Source organism: Acanthochromis polyacanthus, chromosome 9, assembly GCF_021347895.1.
Source record: "Acanthochromis polyacanthus isolate Apoly-LR-REF ecotype Palm Island chromosome 9, KAUST_Apoly_ChrSc, whole genome shotgun sequence".
NCBI lineage: Eukaryota > Metazoa > Chordata > Actinopteri > Pomacentridae > Acanthochromis > Acanthochromis polyacanthus.
The window spans coordinates 19,259,197-19,281,545 of record NC_067121.1 but is presented as its reverse complement, the minus strand read 5'-3'; the positions used below and the strand labels follow the sequence as shown (position 1 = coordinate 19,281,545).

Sequence of the window (22,349 nt, the reverse complement as noted above, 5' to 3'; positions counted from 1 at the left end):
CTCAGGGGCCCAGTTCAGAAAAAAGAAAAGAGAAGAACAAGAGAAACGTGAGAAGGGTAAAGGTATGGTACGTATATTGTGAACACTGTCATTATGCAAATTGCTTTAAAAAAAGTTTTCAAGCACAATTCACCACCTGAGAGGCTTCCTGCAGCGATGCAGAAAAGCCCAGCTCTGTATCCTGGCAGTTCAGCTCAGCCTCACCTCTTCATTCTGCCTCCAAACACGGCTGGGGAGGCTAAGCTCAAGGGGAGATTCCAGCTTCAGGCCATCTCCCAGGCTCCTCCACTACAGCAGGTACTTCCTATGATTGCACTGGCACCTTCCACCACTCTCCCCTTCATTGTACCATCTCTGCAGCATCCTACAGTGTCTGGACCCTCACAGATGATGACTGCACCTGGAACCTCACAGGCGATTTTCCTACCTCCAGCTTTTCCACCATCAACTCCAGTTCCTTATACCACTCAACAATACAGGAAGAGGAAACTGGAAAGGGAGCGCACTGGCATTGTCACAAGGAAATATGTCAAGAAGACTGATGTGATCCTTTGTAAAAAAGTGCAACAAAGAGAGAGAGTAAGCCACCATCCCACCTGCAGTACTTCGGAAACTGATACTGCGAGGAGTCTGAGAGCCAGTCGTATGGAGAATGGATGGCTGTGTTGGAGGCTTGTGGTTATGGGAGAAAAAAGACGGGGAGTGACAACCCTCCGTCTCCCTAAAGGTTTTCTTTTGTAGTTTTATTGTGTGTATTTATTATTATTTATCATTATTTATTATGTATATTATTTTTGAGCCAACGCTCTTACCTCTTGATTTTGTGTTTTTTGTTTAGCTATATTTAATTTCACATGTGCAGAGTTACAATGGTGGTGGGGTGTCCTAATAGTGCTTTGTTTCATTATTTTTGTTTTGTTCAGTTTGGTTTTTGTCTTGCACTTTATTTAATTTTATTTTAATAATAATAATAACAATAATAATAATAATAATAATATCAATTAAATTAATAATGGTAATGATTAGGTTGATAAATAATCAAATATGTTAATATAATTATATTGAAAGCAATAGTATTAATATGGTAACATTAATAATAATACTATAATAATAATATATAAATAATATAATATATAATATATATAATGATAATAATAATAGTAATAAAAATAACAAATCTATTATTTATATTACAACACTTATTTAATTATTGTTATTTATATTAGTATTATTAGTGTCCCATTGTTTGTTGATAGCTTTTCTTTACATTGTGACTATGTTCAGGAATAAAACTTCTGTGTTTTCATTTGTGCTCTCTTGTCTTGTTCTTATTATTAAGTTGAATTATTACACCAGTTCTTGCTGGAAAGAAGTTGAAGTTTCTAAAGCTATGTACTTAGATAACAAGAGTCCACCTGTTTAGCATAATAGGAACGAGCAGGGATCGATCCGGCGACCCCAGGAAGTAAGTCACGCATTTTTGCGTGGCTTTCATGGATGAATAGGCGTATGTCTAGGACTGAGCGGGGATCAAACTGGCGACCTTGAGAACTAATCTCCGAATTTTTTGTAAGCTTTGATAGACTAATGGGCGCAGGCCTTGGTGCAGGTGGTAAGAAGAGAGACTACCAAGTGGAAGATAGCAGGTTCAAGACCCACCACTGGTATTTTAGTATGACAGTGAAGAAACATTTTCATTTATATCCCACTCCGTAAGTCTGGATGGGATCTGTAGTGACTTTGCACATGCGCGATTCACCTGCCTTCTGTCTGTGGAGTGCTCTGTCCTCTAATCAGACACTGGGACTGCTGCGGGGTTACTGGACTGACAGCCTGTGCTTTGGGAGGGGGAGGAGCTCGTGGTGCTCAGAGACGAAAAACAAGAATGGCGAATGCTCAAAGATCACATTTACCTACGAATAATTCAGCCAGAGACCGGGCAAAACAGTACCCAGATTTACTGCACGACAGTGGGGGGAAACTTTTTTGCACCCCGTGCAACGTCATTCTGGAGCACCAAAGAAAATCAACCGTGTTACAGCACTTTTCCACGACAAAGCACAGCAAAAGGTTTGCTGAACACAAAGGACTCAAACAACAACTTAGTGGTAGCCTAGTAACAGGATGTAGGAGAAGAATCACCTTTTTTCCCAGTTCTTACATATTTCGCATCTTTTTGCATATTTCACAACTCTTCACATACTTTGCAACTTTCCGCAATTTCCCCGCATAAATTGGCATAAAAACCCCGCATAATCAAGGATTTTTGCCCGCGTTTTTCTGGAGGGTTAAATCTATCTACTGATTCATATCTTTGCACACGAGTCTGGTCCGATGCAGTCTCGATGATGACATTTCATGATTCAGTCAGAACCAAGTACGGGCGGTTACATACTGAGAAACGGCCACAGTTTTCATTCAGGATGTGTTGCTATTGGCCAGTGACTTTCTTTTCTCTCCAATGCTTTGACGATTTTGGCACAAATGTGATTCCATACAACTGCAACAAACACATTAAGTTAATTTTTGCCTTAAAAGTCCGACTCTGGTGGGACTCGAACCCACAACCTTTGAATCACTTCTCAAGTGCTTGACTAGAAGTCCAATGCGCTATCCATTGCGCCACAGAGCCAGCTGTCCTGTAAGTTTGTACACTGTCATCAACTTTCAAATGTTACGTGATGGGTAACCTCTGCTTTTGCTACATGTGGTACCATGAATAGTTGCCTTTACGCCTTTTCTTAAAAATACATTCTGCTTTTGTTACAACAATATATTACGCATGATAATTGTGTCTGTTTGTGCACTAATATGTAAATAAAAGATTTATCCATAAGATAAATAACATACGGAAGTGTTTCCGGTTCGCCCAGGAAGTAGTTAGCATCCGCAACAATTAGCAGCGGTTAGCTTTGTGGTTCATGTTGTGAATAAAGGACGCTTTATATGGCAGAATGTCAGAGCAAAGGATAACGGTGACAGTCGCTTACGGTAATAAGACTTCGCATTATCTTATATATATGTTGCCATGCGTTATTAAATCCATGTGTAGAAACAAAAACAGCAAGTTTACTAAACATCGACCACAGACAGGAAATACTTAGCTAAAGTAGCTCTTTGCGAGTTAGTCCCAAGTTAGTTCCGCTGAATAAAAATGAAGTCATTCGTAAATACATGTTAAAATTCTCAGAGAATGAGTTCCCTTCAATGAATATACTACACTAATGTCAAACTAAACATTTATTTCATGTCTATATAGCTGTCAATCAAAGACATGGAAGTCACCAGTGTTTTACCAACACCAATTTGCCATCTGTGGAGGCAGTTATTCTGATGTTTCTACATTATTTTACCTTCTTTGCCTCAGATATTAAGTAAACGTGTTTTAACCGGTTGAATTAGGTGAAAAGGACCAATTCCACTCGCATATCGTAGATTTCCCCTTGCCTGCAGCCCCTACGTTGCGACTGACATGTTACTAATGCATCTAAATGACTCACGAGAGTTATATTTAAAATATTAGCACCATAGGACAGTTACAGAAGACGTTTTTTTCTTTATTGTATGTATACAAGTCATCTGTAATTCATGTTAATTGTTAATTAAGGCTATTAGACATACCAAATGCATACACCCTAAACTGTATTGAAATACTGCCTGTAATCCTGGGCTCTCACTAAATCATTTTCATAGTTGATTAATTTCTGCAGTAATTCGATTAGTTGATTGGTCTATAAAATGCCACAAAATGCTGATCAGTGTTTCCTCACAAAGCAAGATGGCAAATTTCTTGTTATGTACACAAGCCAAAGATATTCAGCTTACTGTCAAAGATGAGGAAAGAAGTTAGAAAACATTTGTATTTATTAATATTTTATTATTTAATTTGATGAACTGATTTATTAAAAGAGCTAATATCATACCTGATTGAGCTATAAACTGCATGCATTACTTTGATCATAATGATTCAGTTACAAGAAACAATAAGTTTCATAAAGACGTATCTTACCTGTCACCACATGTTCTACACGTTTTCACACTATGACTGTTTGATCCAGATAAAAGCAGCTGCAGACATCTAATAACTGGTCAACCATCAGAAATCACTCGCACCTCTTAATCAATATCAAGAATCAATCAATAAATATCTTGTTAACTAAAATTTCCTGGTACATCAAAGGCTTACATTTTTTTCAAAGATGATAACATTCAATTAATCAGAAATACAGTCTAGACAGTTGTGCACAAAAACGTTTCATGCTATACTGCTGGTCACAAACTCTCAACCACTGATATGATCCACACAGCTCAGGTTTGGCTTCAAAGGACAGTGGTCAGATAGTGATCAGCACACAGTCATTTCACCAGCAAACATTAAAAGGTCACTTTAAAATGCAGCTCTGTTCAGATGACACAGTGCTACTGATGACAAGAGAACAGACTGCTTGATGCTGTCATGTCAATCAGCCAGGCACATGAATGTTCACAACTCCACTATTTGTTGTCTAAAAAATAGTGTCAGACAATGTGATCCTGTCCCCCAAAATTTCCACCAACTTTGCCAAGCCCTTAGGACAACATTCCACAAACTCATCAACTTCATACGTTGCAGATGTGCGGATTATACGTACTTTTTTGTGTCATGATGTCCCTTCTGCTGCAGAGATACTGTATGTTGGACTAACAAATACTAATTCCGTTATTTTTAAAAGAATAGGTAGGATTTATTAAAATGTTACATGCTTTAATATTTTTGTTCAGTATAGTGAAGCGTAATTCGGGGTTTAATAAGGTTATGTGGTGAAAATGACAAATATGAGGGATAGAAAATCCCAGAACAGAAAAATTATATATTAATAATAGCAGCTGTGTTTTTTTCTTCCCACTCCAGGATCCACCAAGCACAGCATCACACTAACAGGCCAAGATGATGGCAAGGGTCCCAATGTTAAAGACCTGTCAGATGCTCTCACTCAGGCCACTGGAGTCCCATCCGCCTCACAGAAGCTCATCTTTAAAGGTTAGACTGTTAGTCTTGCTTTCCTTTCACATGCAACTGAGCATACATTTCATAATATACTAGTGCTTTTAAAAAAAATTAACATTGTAGAAAATTAATCCAAAAAGTTCTGTATTCATTACAAGTAAAGTGAAATATTTTAAGCTTTTTTGTTTTAATTTGTGACTTAAATCTCATTAAAATCAGAAGTCTGGTATCTTAAATTATTAGAATATTTCCTAAGATCAATCCAGAAATTTACAACTTCCAGAAAACGTGTTTATTTGTACAGTCTGTACTTGGCTGGGGCTCCTTTACGATGAATTATTGCATCAGTGCAGCATGGCATGGAAGCCATCAGCCTGCTGAGGTTTTATTTAAGCCCAGTTTGCTTTGATAAGTGGCCTTCAGCTTATATGTGTTTTTTCTCATTTTCCAGTTCACAATACCCCATATTTTTCACAATGTTCAATTTTTTTTGAGATGCTTTATTTATTTATTTATATGTATATATATATATATATATATATATATATATATACACACACACACTTGTCTTTTACATCCTGCTGTTCCAGGGAAATCACTCAAAGACATGGAGGAGAGCCTATCCAGCTATGGAGTCAAAGAGGGCAGTAAACTCATGATGATTGGAAAGAGGGTAAGTCCTTTACATGTGCAGTGTCTCTGCTGTGTGTCTGTTCCTGTAATCAAATGCTGACAATCTCCAAACAGAACAGTCCTGAGGAAGAAGCTGAACTGAGGAAGCTAAAAGACATCGAGAAGTCCGTGGAACAGACGGCTAAAAAGCTCGAGAAGGTAGATGGGGAGCTGACTGACTAAAAAATGTAAGCAACCAATCATGGCCAATGAGCTAAGTGGTATTCCAACGCTGGGCTGCCTTGTTTTCTAATCTATTTGTGCTTAAACTTTTCTCTGTTTTTCCACAGGGCTTCCTGGCCAAAGACCTTCAGGCAGAGGCACTGGGCAAACTAGACCACAGAGTGAAAATAGCAGCTGAGCAGTTCATGAAGATCCTGGAGCAGATAGATGCTATGGTAATCTATTTCAGTGTTAGATGCTCATTCTCAATAAATGTTTATCCGTGTTATGTATAGCAAACCGTAAACTGCTTCTCTTTCAACAGAGTGTCCCAGAAAATTTTAGTGACTGCAGAATGAAGAAAAAGGGACTTGTAAAGACAGTGCAGGTGAACCTATGTTTGATTTTTTCCCCCTCCTAGTAACAAAAACTGTCTTACTTTAATTGAAAATATGTAACATAACTAATAAGTGCCTTCTGCTTACATCCATAGGATTTCCTTGCGCAGTGCGACAAGATCGAGGCTTGTATATCAGACCACCTATCAAAGATCCAGTCGAAAAACCTTGCCCTGGCAGAGTAGTGAAGTCTCCCATATCATGTGCTATGTATTGCTCTGTGAGCAATTTCCAAGTTATACAGAGAGCTTCAAGTGTGAAGCACATCCTGGTTTATTTATTGTTGGTGTGATGTGTAGGACAAAGTCTTCATCACAAGGATTCTGTGAAAAGGATGCTGGCAACACACTGTCTGGGTTAGAGACAGAGATGAAGTGTTGTCTGACACTCTTTGAAAAGATCAGAGGTGCTTTGAACTGCAGCAGATTATGTAGATCCTTAGAGCATCCAAACAAAATGGTGAAGAGAATTGCCAAAGCCAAATACCTATGAAAAGACTCACCTGTTATTCCTCAAACTATACAATAACAGAGAGAACATGTTTTTATCTCTGTGTACCAATTACAAGCACACAACTTACGGCCAAAAGTATATGAACAAGCCAACATTGTGCACATGTTCAAATTCCATATTAACACAGGTTATTCTCCATAAATAGCTGCATCCACTCTTTGGACACTATTTTCAAGAATAGGGTTCGAGGGAAGGGACCTACTCCAAACTAGGACTGAAATTGTATTTTACTGCCACTGATAATTTTAATGTCTGTCTTACACTATTGCACATCTGCAGCTTTCTTCATATCATGAATGAATATCTTTTGATTTTAGAGTGCCATTCCCATAATAGCAAATGTGGTGGCATTAGAAATTACATGCTATGTGCATTTCTCTAAATATAATTACATTTTATAGACCAAAGAATAAAGTGATTGATGAAACGGTTGTTTTAGCCCCAGCCCAGGACATCACAGTGCTGTTCACATACTTTTGGTCATATGATGTATGCATTTATTATTCATTATCATAAACTTTAGTTAAATCCATGATGACCCATGTGATATGTGTCTTTTGTGGAACTGTAATTGCTTTTCAACTATCATTCAGTCTGACACATCACATCCACTTTCCTTGGTTTTAAAATAAACCTTTTTGAAAAATGAACAGAGCCTCATCGATTCACCTCAGAACACAGTTTAATCTCAAAAGTTTAAAATGTCCTACAAAATACTACTGATTCAGTCACAATCACAGACATCGTTTGTCCGATTATTTCCAGCTTTATCCATGAGGGTCCTTTTGTAAATTTTTACTAACTTTTATAGACCCTTTAGTAGTGTTATCACAGATGTGCAAATGAGCTTTTAAAGTAGGGTTGGGGGTGTCCAACAAGCAGCTTAAACAATGACTTTCAGTAGGCTGTACCACAGTGAAGCTTTGCCATGAGCCAGATTACAGGATATAGCTGTTCTAACTGGAATGGAAACCCATTAAAGATGCACATGGAGTACAGAATAACCTTCCAGGGTGCTAATCGTCCTTGTCCTTTGCACCGTGTTTTAGAATACGTGGTGAATGCTACATAGTTGAAGTTGCCTTTCTTATCGATGGGAGCCTCACGGAACAACTCGTCAACGTCCTCATCTGTAAACCTGTCGCCCATTGTAGTGAGCAGCTCCCGCAGGTACTCCTCCTGAATCATACCTGTTGGGAGAAAACATTTTTTTACTGGTATATAAAGGAAGATAGAAGTCTCAGATAAGTTCAAATTAAAATGCTGATAAAACAGCTACACATGGCAAACGTGATGCCATTTCTGTCTGTCCATTACGATCAAGAAAACCTCACTAGTTCTGAAGACGTGCTGACAAATAGCATGACGAGGAACAATCTGAATTGAAAATATGTGGAATAATTTGCATCTATCTTACATTAAACACTTGAACCCACCAGTGCCCTCCTCATCGAAGCAGGCAAAAGCGTTGCGGATCACATCCTCTGGATCTGTGCCGTTCAGCTTCTCTCCAAACATGGTCAGGAACATGGTGAAGTTGATTGGGCCTGGTGCTTCATTCATCATGGCTTCCAGGTACTCATCTGTGGGGTTCTTACCTGGGAAGGGCAAAAGGTCAGGGTGGCTTTAACCCACTGTAGATTTTACCAGATAGTTCTTTCCAGCTTTCATTTCTTTATCCCTCCTTTTGGTCAAATTACTCTTCAAGGTACTTAAACTACCTGAGGGAATGCTTGTTACTGTAACTTCTTGCAATTAGCTACCTGTCTCGTGACATCAATCTCAAATCCAAGCAACATAGTAATTTGTGCTGTACTGTAACTGAATTGGCAGAACATTTACTTTCAACCCCTGTCTAAATGGATGTAAACATATGAAGTCCACCTAATGAGGCCAGCATGTCGTGAAGGTCTTCTTTGTCAATGAAGCCATCCCTGTTTTGGTCGATCATGTTGAAAGCCTCCTTGAACTCTTGGATTTGAGACTGATCAAACATAGCAAAGACATTGGAGGTGGCACGCTGGGGACGCTTCTTGGTGTTCTTCACCTTGGCCCTTTTGCTCGACATGTTGACGACTGGTAGGTTCCCCCCTCCTACAACGCAAACGACACGAAGGCTGTTAGCCGAGCAATATGATCTCCTGTAAAATCTAGAACAGGGTGTCAAACTCCGTTCCTGGAGGGCCACTATCCTGCATGTTTTAGATGTTTCTCTCTTCCAACACAGCTGATTCAAATGATCAGGCTCGTTATCAGGCTTCTGCTGAGCTCGATGATAAGCTGATCATTTGAATCAGGTGTGTTGGAAGAGGGAAACCTCTAAAACATGCAGGATAGTGGCCCTCCAGGAACTGAGTTTGACACCCCTGATCTAGAACATGACGTATTTATCATATTTATCTTGGTGGCATTTTGTTTGCTGTTTTTTTTATGTTGGTTTAGTGCACCAGTCCCTATAAGGGCCCGTAAGCTTGATATATGGGGTGACTGAATGACCAAGTCCAGGTAGTGTCCAGGTAGCACTACGACTGTCCTAAGATATGGATAACAGTTATGACCAAAGCAGTTAGGCTGGCTTAATTTTATGTAGAGGCAGATGAAACTAACAGACTAGAATAATACTTTATTGATGCTTTACATGAAATTACTTCGTTACGGAAGCATGTTAACGTGTAGACAACCCACAAACCCGACAAAACACCAACACTAATGGTCCTCAGTATGACCATATACATGGCATGTAAGTTAGAAAAAAATTCTAAATGTTGAAACATATGCACAGCATATAACTCATACTATTTATTGAAAAGCCTGATTGCAAATGGTAGAAAGGACTTCCTGCTGTGCTCAGACCTGCATTGAGGGGGGATGAGATTGTGGCTGAAGGTGCTCTGCTGAAACACCTCCAGATTGTGTAGGGGTGAGAAGTATTGCTCACAACAGAGTTCAGTTTGCTGAGCTTGTAATGAATCATGGCAATGCATGTCTCTCAGGATTAGCCACAAAATAACACTTATGTCTTTTGAATACATGTTAATCTCTTCTAAAAAAAAAAAAAAAAAAGAAAGAAACTGCCGGACAAAGTATTGGACTCAGTCTGCTTAATATAATTTATGGGTGAAAATGCCCATTTTATGAACAACTTTACATTACTGTATGGTTTGAGTTCCATTCAAAGAATCTCAAGTTAAACCAAATGTCTCAGTTGCTATTATGAAGCTCTTGTCTATGACCATTTGTATCAAATGTTTTATTGTGGTAGTTCTGCACATGCCGTTTGGGAATAAAATAATACATTGTTATGTACCTGCAGGAAACTTGTGTTGTCATTTCAGAATGACACCACAGTATGCTAGCGTTACCCTGTCACACATTAGCTAACAACTACGAATACATTAAGGCAAATTATCACTAAATAGTTATTGATGCGTGAAAACTATTACCAGTAGTTGTGCTGTAATACGTGTCTGCTACTCAGTCACCCCACATAACAGGAATAAGGCATTATGTTTATTAGCCAGCTAGCCAACAGCTGACCTACATAACCGATGGACCAGACTAGCTTCAGCGAGCTAGCCGAGATTAATTCACAGGAAAAGACATAAAGCTTTGTGGCCTCTAATCATGTGGCCCAAATATAAGCTGGAAAGATAAAAATATAAATCACCTACCTTGGAAATAATGTCAAAGGTGTGCACACAGCTACCAGAGCACCCACAAACAGATGAAGAGGGACCATCAACGTTTTACTTCCTCTTTCACACACTGACCAATCAGAGCGCAGCCGGAAGAACCAACTCTCTGGAACGTACCATGTTGTCAGATCTGCTGCTTTTAACCATAGACTGAATGCTTTTAACTGTTTTCATTTTACATTTAATTAGGCAGATCAGCGGAATGAAAACGTGTGAGGAAATTGACGACAGACGACGAATGATGCTTTTCACTGAATAAAAAAATAATAAAAGGACAGCTGCATCATTGTCACAATTACTCCAAACAAGCAATGTTGAACAAAATACAAATTAAGCTGACTGAACCAACTACTGAAATTTCAACCTCACAATATAATAGAAAATGCATATTTACCTGACTACCTTCAATGATAAGGTTATGACCTTTTATTATTGAAATCATCAGATGACTATTTTGAATGTTAAGGTCAAGAACCTACATTATTATTTAGAATGCAAAGCTACCTGACTAAATCAAAAAAATAAAGATAAACCCCAAAACATTATATAAACTGCAAATTTGGGTTAAATCCCTACAATATTATACAAAAGACAAGTTTACCTGACTAAATGAAATATTGAGATCAAGATCCCAGTATGTTTTATCAAATACAAATTTTCCCAGCTATATAAATAGCTACTAATATAAAACACCACCATTTTATGTAAAACACTAATTTTTTTCTGACTAACTTCTAATATCTAAGTAAAATCCTCACAATGTTAAATACTCTAACCCAGGGTTGTCAAACATACGGCCAGCGGGCCAGAAGCGTCCAATCCGGCCCGTGGGAGGACTTTGCAAAGTGTAAAAATTACAGAGACAACATTAACTGCAATGTTTCAATAAAAATAACTGCTATTTTAAATTTGTCCACTGGCACAACTTTTATGTATTTTTTTATTTATAAATTTGATACATTCACAAGGCAGGGTTATAATTTAACCTTCTTCCTTAATAGTTCCCACTTTAGTTTGTGTAGTGTGGTGGTCAGGATAACTGTACGGATGTGGAAATGAATGTAAATTTAAAATGATTTCTGGATGTTGACAAGTTGTTTTGATCATAAAGTGAAATACTATATCGTTCACTTCCAGATGAGGCACACAATTGTTGAGTTTGAACTAATTTTTCTGAAAAAAAATTCAAGTTGTTCATTATGTTTAATCAAAAGATAGTTAATTTAACGTGAATATTTTCAGAATGTACTTTATCTGCACTAAAACAAAGGGAAGCATTTGGAGTTGTTGTTATTTATAGGTTATTATTCTTTATCTTTAATGGTCCAGCCCACTAAGCTAAAATGAGTTTGACAACTCTGCTCCAACCAATCACGTGGCTAATTTCGATAATTGTGTAGTAATAATATTTGACCTCCAGGTGGCAGGATGTACTAACGTGTTGAACCATCAGATTTTCCAAAGTTCATTTCGATGACACTCTTAATCTTGGCTTTAAGTTGTGGCATTAACCCACAGCTTGATTTTGCACAACAGAATGACAAGAGGTTTTTTCATTTCTTTCTTTTTTTTTTAGACAGGACAGTGCGTATTAATAAACAAACAACCTCATAAAGTTTACACAAGGTTGCCGTAAATAAACCAGATTTAGCTCAAGGCTAATTTTGATCCACTGTCTCAAACACAAAAGAAAAACATACCGGGTTGCAGACGTATAAAAACAAAATAGCAAAACAAAGACAATGGCAGTAAGTTAATTCTGGCTGGACTAAACCTACTCTAAAGTGCTATTATTTTAGTGAAATGCTTTCTTGGTAATGCCTGTCATAAAGTTTGTATAGTTAAAGTGCCTGATTTTCTCACTGTTCACAAGTTCGATTGTTAGTCAGCCATGCCTTAGATCAATGACATGCACATAATTTGGGAGACTGAACTGTGATCTAATGGAGATTGATCATTTAAAGTTCATTCAGGTGACATTTTGCTGCAGCTCTGCCATCAGGATCTGTGGGCCAGAGACAGCAGACTGGCAGGTTTTTGGATGAGCATTAGAGACTCTGAGATGTTTCTGTCCATAGCAGTTGTCTGATTAGTTTGCTCCAGTTCATGTCAGTCTCTCAAGTGCTACATATCTTCTTCTGAGGACTAATTTATCAGATTTCTCCGTCCAGATGCCCACATTTCCGGCTGCAGTGAACGTATCGGAGGCTGAGGCTGAGCAGAGGCTCTTCAGCTCTCCTGGCCCTTCTCATGCTCTCATGGTCTAAATTTAAAGCTGTCCCAGCCTTAAAAGGCCCTGACGGTGTCTTGTGCTTTCTGCCGAGTGGCAGCATTATTTTTGTTCTGTGGACTGCCTTCCTGTCCACTGCCCCTCACTCTGCTGCTTTGCCTGGATCTGAACTTGCTTTAGCTCATTTTGGAATAACACACCCTTTCTCTAATTTTCTACTGTTGTGGATTGGTGGATCTTTAATTGTGGTGAGTGATTATATTTTATGTTTTTAATCCCAGTCTTTATCCAGTACTGAGGAACTGTTATTCTGTAATCCTGAAATGATAAAGCCTGAGGCCTGCGTATTGATCTTATGAATAATGTGTTTTAATCTATTTGTTTTATTGTCTCTTATATTAACAGAGTTTTCTTCATTTTAGGACACTGTGTTCTTGTAGATTTAACTGCATGTGTCACTGTAGTGGATTTTTTTTTCCTGAATGTGAAAGTGTTCATTTATTTCATTAACATTTGCTCTACCTTTAAAAACAAGACGTTTTTATGCCCCACATCTCTCTTTCTTCATTCCCTCTGTGCCCTCATGCCTTAGTCCATTTGAACATGTAGCTCCTGACACTGCTTGCAGTAGGTGTTGCTCAAGCACATGCATAACCAGCAGAAAATATATCTGTGATCAGTTCTCATGAGACTACATGTCTGTAGATTACAGAATGACTGTGGTCTGTGGTTCCATGGTGATGGGATGTGTCCAGTGTTTTCAACCTGTCTAACTTGAGCAATGCCTGCTTAAATTAGCGGTCGTGATTCATTGCTTGGTAGATTCACAGAAAAAAAAATAGGTAGCACTTTTGATTGTGTATTTTTTTAGGCTTTTAAATTTTTTTTGCCCAAAATGTCAAACATCGTTCGTTCTCAACTGCTTGTTTTCTGTGATTCTAAAAACTTTGAAAGTTATCTGTAGTTTAGGCGACAAAAGCAGTGGAAAAGAACGTGACATTATTAATTTGTGATGGTATTCAGCACTATTTCCTCACAATATATACTAGAAATTAGTAATAAGAACATAATAGGCAACTTAATCTGTAAAGAGTTGAATTATTTGTTGCAATAAGTACCACCTACTTATTGGAATATTAATATACACAATCCGGCAAGTAAATGTAGACATACTTTAATATTTTACTCTTCTTTTTCGAGCAGAGTCTTGCATCTCACTATGTTTTATTTTCCAGTTCGTCACAAAGTATTTTCAGCTTTTGTGTTTTAAATTCATATATTATCACTGAGGACATAAAAAGAAGATGTTGAAATGATCAAGGTTGCCACGGTTTATTTATTACCTGCTGCTTCATTTAACACAGTAGATTTTAACCAGAGCTAACACTAGAGCTGCTCGCACACAACAAAAATCATCATAGCAACATCTTAACATCATCTTTTAAAACATGTTTTGCCTGAAACATCACTCTTAATACCTCATTTCCATCCCCTGCTCTAAACTAATAGCCCGGTTCAGAAATCCAACGATATTAATGACAGTGAGATTGATTTACAGAGCTGGTAAAGTAAAGGACAGTGGTTGTAAGTTGGCGGAGTGGCCCTCAGGATGTCAGGATCATTACAAGTGACGCTGAAGCAGCAGCAGCAGCATCAACATGAGGAGAAGCGGCAGCAGCAGCTTCACTTTGAGAGCAGCTATTACCTGAGCACCAAGTCGTCTGTTAGCCAGAAGTCGTTCTCGACTTACAAGACCAGCAGCCATCGGTAAGAGGACGGGAGGGAAGCCGATGCAAGGTTTAACATGCGTATGAGATGGGTGTAAAGTAAAAAGCAGATTGTCTGCATGTAACCTTCTACCTCCATCACCTCAGAAGTGATGGATGCGTTTACCTCTTTGAAATATTTAACAGCTTACTGAGAGTCTGGACTGACATGTTCAGCAGCATGAAAGAAGGAGTCTGTCGATAAAAGTGTGCTTTCATGAAGATCAGGTGCTTTCTGTTCATTGGTCTTCATTTACTCAGTGGTTCGTTTTTTAAAAATCTTCATTTTTAGTCTTAGAATATACCTTTTTCTCCCTGAGGCTGCTGCAGAACAACCTCTCAAGTTCACGTCCAGTATCTAATCTTCATTCACGTTTTGTGAGGCTGACCAGCAGGCTGAGGAACATTTGAACATTTTCCTTTCAAATATGTGTTAATGGCTTAGGTTTTCTAATTGAATATTCAACCTGTGAGTCCCTGCACAGCATTGTGTCACTGATTCATAGTTTTACTCGGTCGCAAATTAATGTTTTTCTTTTTAAATCTCACGTGACAAGTCATGTTTGTAGTCTCAAGAAGCAAAATCTCAAAAGTTAAACCTTAATTCCTAATTTTTGTAAAGCCAGTTTCCCAGGCATGGTTTAAGCCTAGTACTGGAAAAAAGCTGAAGCGTATCTCTATTGCAAATAAAGTTTTTAGTTCTGAAACTGGCCCAAAGTCTGACTCTAGTCCACGTCTCAAGTCTACATCTCTGTGTTGTTGTAATGTTTCTTTTACTCAGTCACAGAATTTTGATGACGTGTTTATGTAAAAATATTTGTACTATTGTATTTGGGTCTGAAGGGAATTAACATCTGTAGCCATTAGCACATTAATATACAGCAATGGAAAGGAAAGTGAATAAAGTAATACAAAGACAAAGATATATTTCAAGAAAATATTCTGAAAAATGTTTAATATTTTCCAGTTAATAATTCTTTTTTTCTTCCTTTTTTGTTTTCAACAACATTAAATCAAATAGATTTGTCTATGGACCTGGGATCATATGAAAGACGCCATTTTTTTATTTGAATGTTTAGATTTTTTTTGCTATTGTCTGATATTTTAATGAATACATAGTTAACGGCTAAGAAAGAAAATTCTAGACTAAGTTATTAATCATGAAAAGAACTAAAAGTTGCAGTTCTAACCTGAGACGTGTGTAGGTGAACCTTCCCTTTCCAGCCTCTGCCTGATAACATAAATAACAGAGCGGTCACTGAATCGTGCATATGAAATTCAGTTTTAGGATTGAATTAGCCTTGATTAAAATTGAGAATAGAGTTGTATTGAAGGGACACTAAAGATCAAAAGAAGTCCAGAACTAGTAGCTGACAAGGCACCTCAGAGCTGTATATATATATATATATGTGGATCTTCCATTGTGTCACTTATCAACATGCAACATGTTGAGAGTTTCTTTGTCCTTCAGGCTGCAGGGCTCAGTGTACATGCTGGACCCAGGAGAGCTTTCTAAATGGGGTCAAGGGAAGAATTTCAGCTGTAGTGAGAAGCTGCCAGATATATTCATGGACAGCAGAGCTATTTCTGTAGACAAGACATGAGACGTTGTCATTCGGTCAACTGTAATACAGACACGAAATAGTAGCTGGCTGTACACTGGCTTCTACAGAAGGTTCACAGTTAACACATGTTGGACGTAAACTACCGTTCAAAAGTTTGCAGTCAATTAGAAATGTCCTCATTTTTGAAAGAAAATCAGATTTTTTCAATGAAGATAACATTACATTAATTGGTAATACAGTCTAGACAATGTTAACATGTTAAATGACTATTCTAGCTGGAATTGACTGATTTTTAATAGAATATCTATATTGGGGTGCAGAGGAACATTTCCAGCAACCATCACTCCTGTGTCCTAATGCTACATTGTGTTAGCTAATGGTGTTGAAAGGCTAATTGATGATTAGAAAACCCTTGTGCAGTTATGTTTGCACATGAATAAAAGTGTAAGTTTTCATGAAAAACATGAAATGGCCTGGGTGACCCCAAAGTTTGAACAGTAGTGTATATTCATATTCTTGTCAAGGTGATTAGTGTGTGTTTTTTGTGGGATAGTGTAACTACACCTTGTGTCTGAGTTTCTATGTGGTGCTTTCACTGCTCATTATTCAACTATTGAGCCTGATGCACACGCCTCAACTTCTCAGACTCTTTAGAAATGAAATACTCTTTACAGCAGTGATACTTTCTGTACCTTTGACTTTCTCTCACACTGAACCAAGGACTTCCTTTCAACACACCTGGTGAGTCAGCAGTAGAAATAACTTCTTGGTAATCTTTTGTGAGACTCTCTCCATCTGTCTCTCTCTGCTGTGCATTGAGCCCATCCACCAGCTTGATTCTGTCTTACCAGTAAGGAATAATGTCTATTGATGAAACCAAGTCCCAAATCATGGGCCAGAGCCTAAGACTTATCCATGTTCAAATGTCCAAAAAGTTTCTTTAAAGATCCTCGAAAGATCATCAGGAGAAGTCAGCATTCAAAGGCAGTAGGATTTATTGTCAGAGGAAAATCCAGGAGCAGTTCTTAACAGGGATAACACCACCAGAAAAAAAAACCCAGAGATACTGAGCTGTGCATAGTCTTTCATACTGTGAGTTGGTCATTTTTTCCACGGCTACAGGGTGTACGATTGGAGTGACAGTTTGGACACCATTACACTTTTCTAATTCTACTGGTCAGATCATGTCATCAAGTTATCATATTTCACTATTAGATCACACTTTACAGAGAACATGCCCAGACATGTTCAGACTTTGCCCTATTGTTTTGTGACAGATTTCATGCATATTACACCATTGTATATTGTTAAGTTTCTTATACATTTTTAACAGTTATATTGCCTTAAGTCTTTACCATTATGTTTTCAGTACTCCATATTTCATTTTTCTACAAAGCATGTGATTTGTCTTTTCACCAAAAATCACGTTTTACTTTATGATCTTCACATATATCGTATCATCAACACATCAGTCATTGCTAGAATATTTCATCATTATCTATTTTATGCATTTTTTGACTCTACTCCTCCCTCTAATAGCATTTGCCATGATTACATCTTGTTTTACTTTTAGCACATTGTACCCAAAAATATTACACTACACTATCAAAGCTGAGTTATGCTGCTTTTTCTCCAGGGCAAATGCAGAGACTAAAGCATACTCAGCAGAGATTATGTGTGAACGCAGGGGTGTAAAATCAACCTTTCCACCTTGTTGACTATCCACCAGTTCCGGTTCCATTTTTAAACCCTTCTGACAAAAGAAAGGTCTGAGAGGCTGATGAGTCAGAGTGCAATATGGGTCAGGGCCCTAGAAGGTAGATGGAAATACACCTTTCTCTCTGAGTAACTGGACTGTAGCATCAGCTGAATGTGTCATTACATAACCAACGTATGAGTTTTAAGGTTTATACATTCAGCAAGCAGTGAGGTTCATGGTTTTTGTGTTATTTTTAGATCACTGTGCCTTTGCATTCTTTCTTATCTTTTTCATTTTTTTCATTATTGCAAACAAATGCGATGTGTTTGCTCAGTTGAAAGTTTACAAGGCAAAGCAAACAATACAGCAAATAAGCTGCAGCCTCTTGAATGACCGTAGCACCTGATTACGCTAAATTAATTTTAACATAAGCTGAACATTCCAGCCTGAATAAAGGTAATATTTCTCACAGAGGTGTTGTAGTAGACTATTTTAGACTAGAATTTAGTAAGCGTAATTCCTTTTATGTACTTAGAGTGCCAGGATTTGTTCCATAAAACCTACTTAATGAACTGTCTCTGGCACTCAGCTCCCAGACACTTAATGATAATTACAATCTCAAATGAATAGCTTTTTTTTTTTTTTTTTAATGGGTCAAGTAACTTTCTAAAACAGTTTGGCACTGTGGTATTTGGTAAATGTTACTTAAACAGGGGTAGATAGGGCATTGGTGTGGGTCTGTTTTCTTCAAGGATTAAATAAAAGTGTCATTTACAGCAGCAGGACAGTGTGGGATTAATTTAAAAAAAAACTATAAACTGCATATTTCACAAGCATTTTCTTCAATTTATAATGTTGTGTTTAAATGCTAAAGAACACACCACAGTCTGTATATGCTACCACTGCATGTGAAAGTGTATGAGCTGAATCTTGTCTATCACTTCTCAGTGTGAAGACTGCGGTGAAGACAGAGAAGGGGCAGGAGGTGGTTAAACTGAGCCCGCTACCTACGAGAGCCAAACGCACCTACCTGGCGATGGACACAGACAAAGAAATCATTGGCTATGTTGTTCCTGTATTTAGAGCCAAGTGAGAAAGAATCTTCTGTACAATTTCTATCATTTACTGTGTTTTGAGATATGTTTCTGCTGTCACATCTTGCTGGTTTTGGATCATTTCAGTCATGAAGTGGTTCGGGGCCTGATGGAGGCCCGGGAGGAGGATGTTACAGAGGAGGGGATTAACTATGTGGCCATGAGGAACCTGTTTGTCAGGGAGGCTCGGGAGGCTCTGGATGTCAAAGTGGAGAAGAAAACCAGAACAAAGCATGTCAGAGAGTCTGCTGAACGCCTGCAACTCGGAAGGACGGTAAATCCCTTCCATTCCTCTGTGGATTTATGATGACAAGGCCATGATATTCATTAAAAAAAAAAATCTAATCCATCACATGAAGCTCACATGTAATCATTCCCTTTATATCGCTAACTGACTTCACTCTTGTGCTGTAGATGGATGAATGGTCTGAGTTTCGTAAGAAGATGAACCCAGACAGTCTCACACACCGTCCAGAGTTCATCGTGAAGCCCCGTGGACAGACGGTCTGGGAAGGCAAGACTGTCAAGCTGCACTGCACTGTGGCTGGTTGGCCCAAACCCAGGATTGCCTGGTAAGTTATGCTCAGAGTTCATTGTTCTCCACCTTCTCTGAGTCACAAGGAAAGAGGAGGATGAGAGTGATCCATCATGTGTGTGTGACATAAGGAAGTTTCCATCTCCGTCAGCCAAATCTATTTTCCACAGCTGCAGCCTGAACACACACACACTGCTCTGCAATTAAACACTCTAAAGACAGCAGTAAAAATAAACAGCTGTCTTTTTACTGTTTTCAAGGTACAAAAACAACGTGCTCATTGATGCCAAGGCCCACCCTGAGAAGTACACAGCCGAGAGCAATTACAACATGCACTCCTTGGAGATCAAGAAGTAGGTAATCATTCAGCTCACACCACTGATGGTCTCAGTTAGAACTAGGAACATTTACCCCAAAATCACTTTATCCACACCTGAATACATTCTTTTCAGCAATTCTGAATGAAAGCGAGATCATCTTACACGTGTGCACGTTTTGCTTGCAGCTGTGATTTCCTGGACACTGCAAAGTATCATGTCTCTGCCCTCAACGTGAAGGGAGAAGCTTCGTCTGTGGCCAATATTGTTATCAAAAGTAGGTACCTCAGTGTTTTCTTTCACGTATTGTTCCCTCCTCGTCTGCACAACCTCTCCTGTCTCCTTCAGTTAGAGGTCAAAATAGGTGGTTGGAATGCCAATTTTAAACTCTGCATGCTTCCACAGTTGTGTCTAGAGTAGCACTCTTTCGAGAAACTGGCTGCAGGGAAGTCTTAAAACTTATTTACAAATGTTGAAGCAGTTTTTGTGCTCACAGTTCTACATAATTACTGCTGTACTGACAGAGATTTCTCTCCACAGGGTTCCAAGAGGGAGAGGAAGCAGGCCCACTTGATCCTAAACCACGTAAGACAGTTTTAATATATTGTACATTTCACACACCTGGTGCTCAATATAAGCCATCAAATGAAAAAAAAAATATATAGTGTAAGGCTTCATTAATCCAAAATGTTATATCAGCAATGAAAAAATGACAATGTGTAACATTTAAATGGTTACTTAGTGTGGGAAATTCACAGAATGTGTCAGTTAAGTGTGTTCTCCTCAGCACTGCAGAGTGTTTCATCCTTTTAACTAGAAAGCTGCTTTAAGTGAAGCTATTGCAGAAGGCCAGATATGATACGATACGATACGATACGATACGATACGATACGATACGATACGATACGATACGATACGATACGATACGATACGATACGATACCAGTGGCGGCTCGTGACCAAAATTACCGAGGAAGCCAGTGTGAACAAAAAATTAGATTCGGTGTTTTAACTGTTATTTTCATGTAAACAAATCAGCCTACTGTTACAGTACCTTTATTCTACCGACTTCTCATTCATTTCAGTGAAAAAAAAAGAGGTTAAGTGCTCCAGGGGTTGTTCAGGGAGCCGGTAGACCGGTCAAATAGGAGACACGGCCAGCAGAAAAGCCGGTTAAGCTTGGCACTTACCGTTAGCCACTCGTTTCTGGCATAGTTAGCTTCACAAAAAGAGCGAGCTTTTCCATTAGCTCTACACTTAGTTAGATTGAGCTTTGGAGTTGGCCTACTGTCCCTTTTGACTTGTAGTTGAACTTCAAAAGGAAGTTTTGTGAAGTCATTTTTTTACAAGAAACTCAAGGTCCCTGTCACCATCCATTCTCTGGCTAGCTTGATGGCTATACTTGCTGTGTGGGCTTGCTGGCGCCTGGCGGGACAGCTGCATTAGTGTGGGTATTGTTCATCACAGTTTGTGATTGGTTGGAAGCCAGATTTGATCTGGCCTCCCTTATGTTTTTTTTTAATGATGCATCGACCATTAAGCGATGAGCCTTGCTTCAATCTGATTGGCTAATACGGGCTGTTCTTTTCTCTAAGGGAAGCAAGGCGAAGCTGGCCTCTGAACAGACAGACAGCGCAGAGGGCATGAGAGACGTAGTGTAACGCACAAAAAGAGCTTGACAAGAGGGGCGCTGTTTTGCTCCTCACAAAGCAGAAATGCCTGATGTAGTGTTTTGACAACAAGGAATGACAAAAATATAAAACATAAAATACATAGTGGTGAAGATTATTTATATTTTTTCTTTCTTGCATATTTTTTGGGGAAGCCATGCTTCCCTTGGCCTCCGTGAAAAACCGCCACTGTACGATACGATACGATACGATACGATACGATACGATACGATACGATACGATACGATACGATACGATACAACTGTGCTGCAGCTTAGCAATATGGCAACACACTGATCCATAATAAGCAACAGAAAGGAATTCTTCAGCCTGGTTACACTTAGATTGAAGGATTCTAAAGTCCCTGTTAGTTGCTCTTTTCTGTTAAAGACACAAAGGAACACTGAAGAGACACTGGAGGTAAGCCTAAGCATTCTTGTTGTGGTCTGTCTGGAAAGAGTATTCCACAGGTACAGCAAACTACAGGGGCAGGAAATATGGAGCTGTTAAATGAAAAATGTGTGTTGGATGGGGCACTTTTACCGTATCGGCTTCACTGAGTGTTTTTTTCCTGTCCCCAGATGGTTTCAGCCCTGAGCATGGTGTAACCTTTGAAACCACTATCATTGACAAATTTGAGGTGGCCTTTGGCAGTGAAGGAGAGACAATGAGCCTGGGCTGCACTGTCATCATTTATCCCACTGTGAAGAAGTACCAGCCTGAAGTGGTGTGGTACAGAAACTGTAAGTAGAAGACTAAAGTGGAAACAGTGCACTGTCTTCACTAAATAATTCATCCATATTTCCTTTCAAAGTTTAATCTACTCATGTGTCCAATCCCACTTCTTTTGTTATTGACTGGTCTCACCAGCTGTCCCCTTGAAGCCCTCTAAATGGGTGCACACCCACTGGTCTGGAGAGCGTGCAACACTCACTCTTATCCACCTCAACAAGGAAGATGAGGGAATGTACACCCTGCGCGTCAACACCAAATCTGGCTTTGATTCCTACTCCGCCTATGTGTTTGTCAGAGGTAAAGTGCCTAAAG

General features: G+C 38.8%; 3 protein-coding genes and 1 non-coding gene across 6 annotated transcripts in view; 2 read left to right on the top strand and 2 right to left on the bottom strand.

Annotated features, from left to right (window-relative positions):
• Nucleotides 1-2,540: 2,540 nt before the first annotated feature.
• Nucleotides 2,541-2,632, bottom strand: trnar-ucu (transfer RNA arginine (anticodon UCU)). Its single transcript is given in 2 exon segments — nucleotides 2,541-2,576; nucleotides 2,596-2,632. It is a non-coding gene; the product is annotated as a tRNA-Arg (tRNA).
• A 237-nt stretch (nucleotides 2,633-2,869) lies between these two features.
• Nucleotides 2,870-7,382, top strand: bag1 (BCL2 associated athanogene 1). Its single transcript, XM_022218126.2, is given in 8 exon segments — nucleotides 2,870-2,991; nucleotides 4,892-5,020; nucleotides 5,578-5,660; nucleotides 5,735-5,834; nucleotides 5,837-5,847; nucleotides 5,950-6,057; nucleotides 6,147-6,209; nucleotides 6,315-7,382. Coding segments are annotated over 8 exon segments (621 nt in total). The 5' UTR covers nucleotides 2,870-2,954; the 3' UTR covers nucleotides 6,405-7,382.
• Nucleotides 7,383-7,396: 14 nt separating this feature from the next.
• On the bottom strand, nucleotides 7,397-10,531 carry myl12.2 (myosin, light chain 12, genome duplicate 2). The gene is given in 5 exon segments (XM_022218127.2): nucleotides 7,397-7,787; nucleotides 7,789-7,922; nucleotides 8,169-8,330; nucleotides 8,617-8,826; nucleotides 10,404-10,531. Coding segments are annotated over 4 exon segments (519 nt in total). The 5' UTR covers nucleotides 8,801-8,826; nucleotides 10,404-10,531; the 3' UTR covers nucleotides 7,397-7,748.
• A 2,183-nt stretch (nucleotides 10,532-12,714) lies between these two features.
• Nucleotides 12,715-22,349, top strand: part of myom1a (myomesin 1a (skelemin)) — a 29,144-nt gene continuing 19,509 nt past the window's right edge. For 2 of the 3 annotated variants that reach the window (XM_022218130.2, XM_022218129.2), the window contains exons 1-10: nucleotides 12,715-12,905; nucleotides 14,216-14,424; nucleotides 18,636-18,776; nucleotides 18,869-19,055; nucleotides 19,196-19,353; nucleotides 19,577-19,669; nucleotides 19,822-19,910; nucleotides 20,174-20,218; nucleotides 21,884-22,045; nucleotides 22,173-22,334. In XM_022218130.2, the coding sequence (XP_022073822.2) occupies nucleotides 14,267-14,424; nucleotides 18,636-18,776; nucleotides 18,869-19,055; nucleotides 19,196-19,353; nucleotides 19,577-19,669; nucleotides 19,822-19,910; nucleotides 20,174-20,218; nucleotides 21,884-22,045; nucleotides 22,173-22,334 (1,195 nt within the window). In that variant the 5' untranslated portion in view covers nucleotides 12,715-12,905; nucleotides 14,216-14,266. The remainder of the gene's footprint in view (nucleotides 12,906-14,215; nucleotides 14,425-18,635; nucleotides 18,777-18,868; nucleotides 19,056-19,195; nucleotides 19,354-19,576; nucleotides 19,670-19,821; nucleotides 19,911-20,173; nucleotides 20,219-21,883; nucleotides 22,046-22,172; nucleotides 22,335-22,349) is intronic. The other variant, XM_022218131.2, reaches the window with a different exon arrangement.